Source organism: Arachis stenosperma, chromosome 4 (genome assembly GCF_014773155.1).
Source record: "Arachis stenosperma cultivar V10309 chromosome 4, arast.V10309.gnm1.PFL2, whole genome shotgun sequence".
Lineage (NCBI taxonomy): Eukaryota > Viridiplantae > Streptophyta > Magnoliopsida > Fabales > Fabaceae > Arachis > Arachis stenosperma.
In genome coordinates this window covers 102,631,457-102,641,882 of record NC_080380.1, presented here as the reverse complement: position 1 = coordinate 102,641,882, position 10,426 = coordinate 102,631,457, and the positions used below count along the sequence as shown (strand labels likewise).

Here is a 10,426-nt window from a genome sequence, read left to right as displayed (position 1 = left end):
ACTCCCGTGAGTTTTATTACTTGATGCGACCCGGTGCACTTGCCGGTGAGTTTTGTGTCGGATCGTTTTCCGCACATCAAGTTTTTGGCGCCGTTGCCGGGGATTGATTTAGATCAACAATGATTAAGTGGGTGAGAAGTCTAAATTAAGCATTTTTTTATTTTTGTTCTCTGTTTTAAAGTGAAACCAAGGTGTTTGAGTTTTTGCTTCACTAAGAAATTCTCATCTCTGATATGAGTAATTTCAATTTTCATTGGTGTTGTGTTTTACAAAATTCAAATGGAGTTCAACTCATCTTATGATCAAACAAATTTTATGGGATACTATCCACCATCACCAATTTCCAATGATGGCTGGGAATATCACCAACAAATTACAGATCCTGAGCACTCCAATTCATGGAGATTTGCTTCAGAAACACAAGATGAGCAAGAGAATCATATGGGATACTTCCCACCACCACAAAATGATTCAAGTCATTATCCTAATGGTGTCTGGGAGTATCACCAAGGAATGAAAGAGCATCCACCCTCACATCCCAGTTTCTCATTTGAAAGTTCTTCATCACTTGATTATGCCTCAACACAAAGTTTCCTCCAAAATCCATACAAGTCATCCCATCAATCACACAACTCATTTTACACCCCTCAACACAACTTCACCACAACACATCCACGTCACCAAAATTACTCTCAACCTTCATCTTTTGAACCAGCAGATGAGGATTACCTTCAAGCCATTGAAATACATAGAAAACTCGTGGAAAGATACACACAACCCCAATCTTGGAAAAAAATCATCCTCAAGAAGATGAATGGGACCTTAAAGCAAACAAGGGGGAACTTAGAACCATCAAACAATGAGGATGAAGACCAATTTGTGAGTGAGGAAGAGGAAAAACAAGAACAAAAGGTCCCTGTTGCAAGTAAAATTGCAATAAAGGATGAGGGACATGAGCCAAGGATTTTACAATCACAAAAGCTACTTGAGGTGATAATGAAACATAAAGATTCCCTCCCAAAGGAATTAATGAAAAATCATGACGAAAAAAGGGAGGAAGATACTCAAGAGAATTCACACTCAAGTGAAGTAAAGAAGAAAGAGGAAAGGCTCAAGGAACAACCAATACAAAAGGCTCTTGATGAAAAGAAGACTCCAACAATCACACAACCACCAAGACTTGGATTCAAGGAAGTGAAGGCAATTAACAAAAGCACCAAGAAGAGGATTGTGACCAAGCTACCAAAGACAATATTCATAAAGAATAAAAGGTCAACTGCGAACAATCCTCCCCCTGATCCAGCAAGCAAGATCAATCAAGCCAATTTCACAAAGAAGCTTGCTGAAAGGAGACCAAGACAGGGGACAATAGCTGAAACTTCTCCCCTCTTGGAGTCATTCATCTTAACAAACTGGAAGAAGAGGAAGAAAGTGAAGAATAGGTAAACAGTAGGTAACATTCCTTCTCATTGCTTTGTTTAATTTTCAATAAATTGACATATGGTTGCATTCTAAGTTTGGTGTTGCTATGCAACAAAACTTGGTTCCAATGTTTATTAGATACTTGCATCAATTCCAAGTGAAAGTGTCACACTAAGTTTGGTGTGCCACTTATCTTTTATGCCATGTATCATGCACACCCTCTTATGTTTGCAATCGCAATGTCTCTGTCTCTTGGGCCTTGATTTTTATCTTAAATTTTGCTTGCTTGCAACACATGTACTACTAACATTTCATTGTGTAAGACATTCATGATCCATCTTAGCCCCATAGCCATTATTCTAATTGTTGCTTGAGGATGAGCAAGCACTCTAAGTTTGGCAAGGGAAAGGGAAGAATTGGAGAAAAAGGACAACAATAATGAAGATGAACTACAAGGTTGTAGAGTTCCTTTTCTTCTAATTTGTTTCCAGCACTTAAATTGCATGATTGTCTTATTATCTTCTCTGTTTACATGTGTGGTATGAATAAGCATAGTTTGAATCTTGATTTGTAACATGTTGCTGTGACATTATGACTACCAACTTGAGTTTTGTGAATTCAAAAGCAATAAAGTATCATGATCATAAACAAACAAGGAATTAAAGAAGAATTTAGCATGTGCATAAAAGTATTGGAAAGCTAGTATGTTTGATTGTTGCTTAATTGCATTAGATTTTATTTAATTGAAGTTTTCATCTAGCACGTTTTGTGAAATCTTTTAAAATCATGAAAACCTTGAAGAAGCAAATGCAAAATAAAGCAAGAAAGAAAAAGGGGAAGAATGAAAAAGCTGAAGGCTCTGAGTACCAATGGCAATTTATTTGCTAAGTACTTGTGGTGTTTATGTATCAAGCCAAATGCTTGAAAACAAAACACTTAGAAGTCAAGGCTAGGCTCAAAGTGCAAAAGCACTCCCTCAAAGCTCAAGGTTCTGAGCATCAATGATTAGAGAGTCAAGAAAAGAAAAAATGAGCTTAATGAGCTCCTCTAATTCAAATGCTTGTGGTGCTTATGTATCAAGTGGTAATACTTGAAAACAAAGCATTTAGAATCGTAGCTTTGTTATTAACTCATGGGGCAAAGCACCCAAAAGGAGAAGCTAATAAGAAAATCAAAAGCTTGCTTCAAGGAAGAAACATAAAGAAAAGATTTCATAAAATGAGCTAAATAGAAACATCAATCATTTACATTTCTTTTGTGATTGTAGCATGCATAGAAAACTAGCTTGCCATGAACATTGAGTTGCTATTCTTCTTACCTTGGATTGTCAATCTCTATTGCATGATTCTTTTCTTGCTTGGGGACAAGCAAGGATTAAGTTTGGTGTTGTGATGACATGTCATCATGTCATATTTTTCTATGCTTTTTCTTTGTTTTTTAATAGGTTTTATGCACTTTCTTGAGTTATAAGTAAGCCATTTGGGTAGAATTTCATGTTTCCTTTGATTCAATCAATCATGGATGAATTGATGCATTTTCATGAGTTTTTATACCATAATTGCTTAAATTTCAAGAAGAAGAAGAACTCTCATGATTATAACATAGCTTTGATGTTTTTGATTGATTGATGATAGGTGAAAAGAGCTTTTCTTTTAATTTTGCTGGGTAGTTTTGGAGAGCTTTTGGGTTTTGGAGTTATTTGGAGACTCTGAGTCTTGGGGAAGGAGAATTGAATTCTCTTCCTCTTAGTTTTCTTGTTTTCAATTTCATTTACACTTGTCTTGAGTCTTGGGTGTTGAAGAATTGAGGAAATTCTGTCTCAATCTCACCTTGAGATCTCTCTGTCTTACTTTACCGCAACTTTTGGAAATTGAATTTGGTTTTGCTTATTCTTCTGTTTGATCTTTAATTTTTCTTCAATTGAATTCTAAATTTGGATCTAGGAAGGCAGTGAGATCTAGACTTGGCTATCTAGTCTCTTGAGTCCTGAGATCTACATCTTTCAATTTCAATTTCCTTGTTTCATTGCTACACCAAGCTTATTTTCATTTTCATTTAAGATCCGGTTTAATTAAATCCATCTTTTACATTTCTGTTTGTTGAATTTTACTGTTCTTTGTTTAATTTCTGCAAATCACACTCCCAATTCCCTTTATAATTCAAGCCATTTATATTTCTTGCAATTTAAGTTTCTGCCATTTAATTTCTTGTTCTTTAAGATTCAGCACTTTATTTTCTGTTCTCTTTAATTTTCTGCAAATTACCCATTCCCTTTTACATTGTATGCAATTTAATTCTTGTCGAACACAAATTCACCCAAATCAACTTCTGTTTGCTTGACTAAATCAACCACTAAACTAAAATTGCTCAATCATTCAATCCCTGTGGGATCGACCTCACTCCCGTGAGTTTTATTACTTGATGCGACCCGGTGCACTTGCCGGTGAGTTTTGTGTCGGATCATTTTCCGCACATCCACTCCATGGCTTCGCTTCCTGGGGTCATTTCGGCAATGAAGTGTTCCAAAGCTTGAGCCTTAATCGCATTCTTGAGTTTGAATATGATCTTGTATTGAGATAACTTGACCGACCAAGCGAGCATCCGTCCTGCCAGGTTTGGCTTTTGTAGTACTTGCCTAACAGTCTGGTTCGTTTGGACTGTAACAGGGTGGCTTTGGAAGTACTGTCGGAGCCGTCGGAATGCCATGAGTAACGCATAAGCTAGTTTCTCGAGTCTGGAGTAGCGTGTTTCGGCATTTTAGAGGACCTTACTTATGAAATATACGGGGCTTTGTGTCTTTTGGTCGTCTTCCCGGATGAGTGCCGCTGCTAGCACTTCTTCCGTTATGGATAAGTAGATCTAACACCCTAATTAGTCTGAGCTTTACCTCTCGTCGTAAAGCAAAGGTTAATCAAAAGTTACGACAATTCTAAGTTCATACATATAATATATAGAAAGAATTATTATTATCTAGAAGCCCGACGAAGAATATATCTAAAAAAAAGGATTTGAAAAGTGCAAAAACATGCTAACGAAGCTTCTAACTTAAAGCACAAGGTATACATAATATAACAAAAGATAAGTATATAACAGTATAAGGATCTAGCAACGGCTCGTGGAGTTTAAGCCGGCTAGCCACAAATACAAACAAAACAGAATCTGGAGTTTAAAAAAAATAGCTTATACAAGTTTTTCTCTCTCAATACAAGTCTGTAGGCAGAATCAAAATACAAAAGATGAGAGAACTAAACAAAATAGACAAAAGACTCCAAAATATTATCAAGATCCTCCGCTTCTGCCACCATCAAAGCAACTCACTGAGGTGGATTGCGACCTGCATTTGAAAAATAACAACAGAATATGGTATGAGAACTGGAGGTTTTCAGTATGGTAACAGTGTCCAGTGATGTAAGATATAAGACCCCGGGACGCCAAAGGCAATCCTAGACTTCATATCCATCACAAGATTTATCTTAAAGCATACTACAACCTTGAAACATAACCTAAAACCATAATATAATAACAGGGTAATCTAACTTAGGGGATTACTAACTAAACTAGCCACAGCTGTCCCACAGCCTTCGCCAACCTACTCTCCGTGCGATCCCGTCGCCACTGCCTACCTAACTTCCTCAGCACCAGACAAACACAGATGATTCAAGCAAGGAAAACACATGTAATATTCAAATATATAACAAGTAATTCAAGAAGCAAGTAGACATATTATACAATTAGGCAAACTCAAGTAATTAAAGTAATCAAGCACGTAAGATATGCATATGATGAATGTCTATCCTATTGGCTCGTGATATCACTTGTCAGTCCATAAATGCCAACCCGACACATCCTTCCGGATGTAGCCTTTTTTTCCACGCTAGAGATATAGTGCTCTGCACACTCATGCAGCAGCGAATCTGCTATGCCAGAGATATAGTGCCCTGCACACTCATGTAGTAGAGGGTCTACTATGCCTGGGATATAGGCCCCACACACTTACTGCAGCAGAGAAGGAAATAACCACAACAAATCATGCTGCAGAGAAATCTGCCATACCGGAGATATAGGCTCTGCACACTCAACAACACTTAGTTATGCAGCAGAAAAATCTAATACGCCGGGGATATAGGGCCTGCACACTCTCAACAACAACTAGTCATGCAGCAGAAAAATCTGTTATGCCGGGGATATAGGCCCCGCACACTCTCAACATTCATCAAGATCATTACTCTTCTTTGAGTTCTTGACTCACCACAACCATCATCAATTCATAATTTTCATTTCGAACTCATTGGTTCATCATTTCCTCAATTTTCAATACCATTGTTCTTTCTCACTCTGCCCTCCATATGCTAACTTTTCAAAGAAAAACCAAATAATTTCTCCTAAGACTTTTCCCATGTTTCAATGTCCGAAAATAAGTACAAGAGTCTCAAAATGGTGTCACAGAAGCTTACAAGCTTGTTGGGAAGGTGAAATAGTTGAAAACAAAGTTTAAGTTTGAGAAATAGGGCGTGTGCGTACGCACACGGGTGTGCGTGCGCACGCCCATGTCAAGTTTTAAAAAGTGTGCGTACGCACAGGTACAAAAGTTCACAAGTCTGTTCGCTCACACAAGCTGTGCTAGCGCCCTCAACAGACTGTCCTTCCCAACGTGTGCATGCGCACAGGGCTGTGCGTGCACACAGGTTGTAAATCCTCATTGGGTATGTGAGCGCACAAGCTGTGCTAGCGCTCAAAATAGGAAGCCTTCCCCTGCGTGTGCATGCGTACAGGTCTGTGCGTATGCACAGGTTTAAAATTTCGCAGGGGTGTGCATGCGCACATACTAGAAATCACAAAATTCTGCAACTTTGTAGAATTTCAGATTTTTATACCAAACTTAGAATGATCATAACTTCCTCTACAAAATTCCAAATTTTACAAACTTTATATCGATTTGAAGAGTTTTCAATGGACTTTAATTCTTAACAAGTTTCAAACAAATTTTGAAAACTGAGGCATAAGTTATGATTAGACAAAGTTCACCAAAAACCAACTTTTACCAAGACCCACAAAAATCTTCATTTACCAGCTTCCACAAACCACATCCAACCAAAACAATACCAAATTTCCAATTACAGCACAATCTACCCTCTTAGGTCACAATTCATCATCCATACCAATTTTTTCCATCACACTCCATCATTTTCAATCTCAATTATCAACATATAATCATTACAAACAAATTTTCACCAATACATTCACCATTCATCATTATATCACCATCATTCTTTATCATCAATTCTCACTCATACTTCATATCAACAATCAACACTACACATTCATTAAAACTTATCACACATCATACCTTAACCTCAACATTTAGCAACATTAATAATATCAATTCATCATACATCATCAACCAACCAACATCAACAACCACATCAAGTTAAACCTATCCTATAGGTCACTAGCCTAAGTGTCTATGAATATTATATACTACATAGAGGAAACCGAAACCATACCTTGGCCAATTTCAATATGTACCAAAACCCCAATGATCATAAGCTAAGCTTTCAACCTCAATCCAAGCCACCAATCACTCCAACAAGCATCAACAATCACCAACAAGCTCCAAAATTCAAGCTAATATCACACATGTTCCATAAATTAAACATAGGGTTTCATATATACACAAAACCACAAGAGATCAAGTATGCTCAACTTACCAAAAGAGGATTGGGTCAAAACCCAATGGGAATCAAGTGCTAGAGTGTACCTAAACACCCAAAATCACAAGATTTCACTCAAAACCAAACTAAAAACTCGAAATTCACAAGGGCACGAAAACTGGGCGTGAAATCCCAAGAAACTTACCACAAGGCTTATCTAGAAGTGACGAGCTCGGTATGAGCTTTGTGTAGCCGCTGACAGCATGCGAATCGGAGCACTGTAGCTCAGTGGCGGAGCTTGAAACAAAATTTTGGGGGGCCAGATAGAAAATAATTGTCAAGATGCTTTTGATATAAATCCTATTTAAGATAAACTCGTCTAACCTCATCTCTCTGATTTGGGTGATATTGCCAAATTTAATTCCGTTTTCCAAGGTCTCGTTCCAAAAATTAAGGTCAAACTCATCAAATGCAACTCTTTGAACTTTTGGAGGTTGTATCTCACTTTTTTTGTGATTCATTAAAGTAGAAGAACTATCTACAGGTGTTGATATTGTAAAAGTTATATGTTCTCCTTCTTGAATATTAGCTTTCTTCTTAAAAAATGCATCAATTCTTTGATTTTTCATGATTATTTTATATAAAAATTTGAATATATATCCTCAAAAATATGTAAAAAAGAAGTTAGAATTACAAATATTAAAATTTATAATATTTATTGAATTTTTTATCAATTTATACAAATACAATAATATCAATACTTATTGAATATTCTAATTTTTTTATCATATAAAAAATTAAATTAAATAAATAGTAAAATATAAAATAATATTAAATTAGATAAATAAAAAAACCTACTTTTTTATATTTGAACTCAAAGGTAGAGATAATGTTGCTTATTGAATAGAGATTTGCGAAATGCGAATACATTCAGTTCAGTCCAAATCCAACATGTTTTGAATATTTAAAACTAAAAATTATTATGCAATAAAAGCAAGAGATGAAGATTGAACTTTGGTATTTTAAGTCATAGCAAAATATTTGAACTAATTGAACTAATTTTTTTATTTTTTGAAGAAGTATTACTAATTTTTTTATCAAAAGTTTGGGGGGGCATGGCCCCCTTGTCTTAACTAAGCTCCGCCCTTGCCGTAGCTCGAGATATCACGGATTGAAGTTGTAGGTGAATAGTGCTCTTCTCTCTTCTCCCTCCCCTCTTTCTCAGCTGGTGTGTGTGAGTTATGAGAGTGGTGTGTTGAAGGCATTCATTTAATGAACCCTTATATATGTTAGACTTGGGCCTAGTCCAACTCGTTATCATTTTTAGCTCGTTTGGCCCAACTTTGGGTCAAACCTTTAAAATTAATACCCGGTTTTTCATTTCTAATATTTTCTAAGGTTTTTTACTATTTTAACTTTTCCTCGCACAACACCGGGTAGACTTGAACCAGTTCAACCGGTTCAACTGCAGGTTCGCGATTTTTCAAGGTTTTTTCACAGAGTCCAAAAATCATACTCAAATCCCTAAATTCTCGTTCTAACTTTTCGAAACCTAGTTTGGACATTTAAATTATTCTATTCTAATTAAACGATTTTTTGTGAAAACTCCGCTTCTTACAGTATAGGTATAATGTCTCTCTTGTTCTGGGTTTTGAGAGTATGGGAAGCTCCACTAGTACTCTTTTGAAGTGTAGGAAGGCGTCTTCGCATTCGGGTTTCCATTTGAAGCCTATACCATTTTTCATGAGTTTGAAGAAGGGGATGGCCTTTTGGGTTCCCATTTGAAGCGTATACCATTAGTCGTTGAACATCCTTAAGGTTTGCAGGACTATTCATCTCAAGGATAGCCTTACATTTTTCCAAGTTTGCCTCTACTCCTCGTTGTGTGATCATAAAACCCAGGAATTTCCCAGTCTCCATCCTGAAGGCACACTTTGTCAGATTGAGGCGCATTCGGTGCTTCCTTAGTGTACCTAGTATGAGTTTTAGGTCGTCAACAAGTTCCTCACCAGTTTGAGTTTTGGCAAGCATGCCGTCAATGTAGACCTCCAATTTAATCCGAAGGGGATGACTGTGTAGCAGTGCCCTCGAGGGTTATGAACGCAGTTTTTTCCTCGTTTAGGTGGTGTATTGGTATCTGATTGTACCTGGAGTATGCATCCATGAAGCTGAGGTACTAGTGTCCCGAGGCTGTGTCGACTAGCCCATCAATGTTTGGTAGAGGAAAGGTGTCTTTTGGACAAGCTTTGTTCATGTCTGTGTAGTTGACGCACATTTCCCATTAGCCGTTTGCCTTTTTTATTAACACGATGTTGGCCAACCAGCTCGTGTAGGGGAGTTCTCGGATAAAGCCTGCTTCAAGTAAGCTTTTGACCTATTTTCTGACCTCGAATGCTCAGTCTGTGGATATTTTCCTTCTATTTTGTGCAATCGGCCTTGGGATCTACGGCTAACCGGTGGGACACCAGCTCCAAGTCTATTCCCGGCATGTCGGCTGGGGTGAATGCGAATAAGTCCCTATTCTATTTCAAAAGTTCCAAGAGGTAGATTTTTGTTGATGAATGTGAATTCATCTTTGGTTTTTCCTATTTGTTGCTTTTCCATGTCTCTAAGTCAGTGAGAAAAATTCTCGCCACGTCTTGGGACTTCTTTCGGAAGGCTAGGCTGGTGTTGTCGCATTCTACCACAAATTTCCGGTCCCCATGTATTGTTCCTATGGCACCGTTATAAGCTTGGAACTTCTTGATTAGGAACTTGGTGAATATGACGGTGGATAGATCGTTGATTGTTTTTCTTCCGAGGATGATGTTATAGGTTGTGGAGTCCTTTAGCACCAAAAACTCGGAGAGTACGATTTTCCTCTGGCCCCCAGTTTTGACAATGACCGGTAGCACGATGGAGTCGTCTGGTTTGAGGAAGTTATCTCTGAGTCCAGTTACTTCGTTGTGGTGACTTTGTAGATTTTCGTTTCAGAGGCCTAGCTTTCGAAATCTCCCCTGAAAAGGATGTTGGAGTCGGCTCCGATGTCCACTAGTATGTGTTTTACCAAACTGCTTCCAACTCTAGCGGATATAACAAAGGGGACATCCTCCACCGAGGTGCCATTCTTGAAATAATCGGGGGAGAATGTGATCATCATTGAAAGTGGAGAGGGCATTTTTTTGTCTTTTACGGCCAGCACCCAAAGATCACGTTATAGCATCGATTTAGATTTTTCTACTGCGTCTTTCCCAGTGATAATGTTTACGATGATAGTCGGGTCGGTTTTTGGACTCTCCTGATGCATTTGCCTTACCATCCTAGGATTGCGTCCTTCCCGCTCTGGCGATCTTTCTATTTCAATTTTCCTAGAT

The 10,426-nt window shown here is 37.7% G+C and overlaps 1 protein-coding gene across 1 annotated transcript; it reads right to left on the bottom strand.

The window, feature by feature from the left end:
- Positions 1 to 8,687: 8,687 nt before the first annotated feature.
- Positions 8,688 to 9,104, bottom strand: LOC130975255 (uncharacterized). Its single transcript, XM_057900072.1, has one exon. The coding sequence runs from the start codon at positions 9,102 to 9,104 to the stop codon at positions 8,688 to 8,690; it is 417 nt and encodes a 138-aa protein (XP_057756055.1).
- Between the last annotated feature and the right edge of the window lie 1,322 nt (positions 9,105 to 10,426).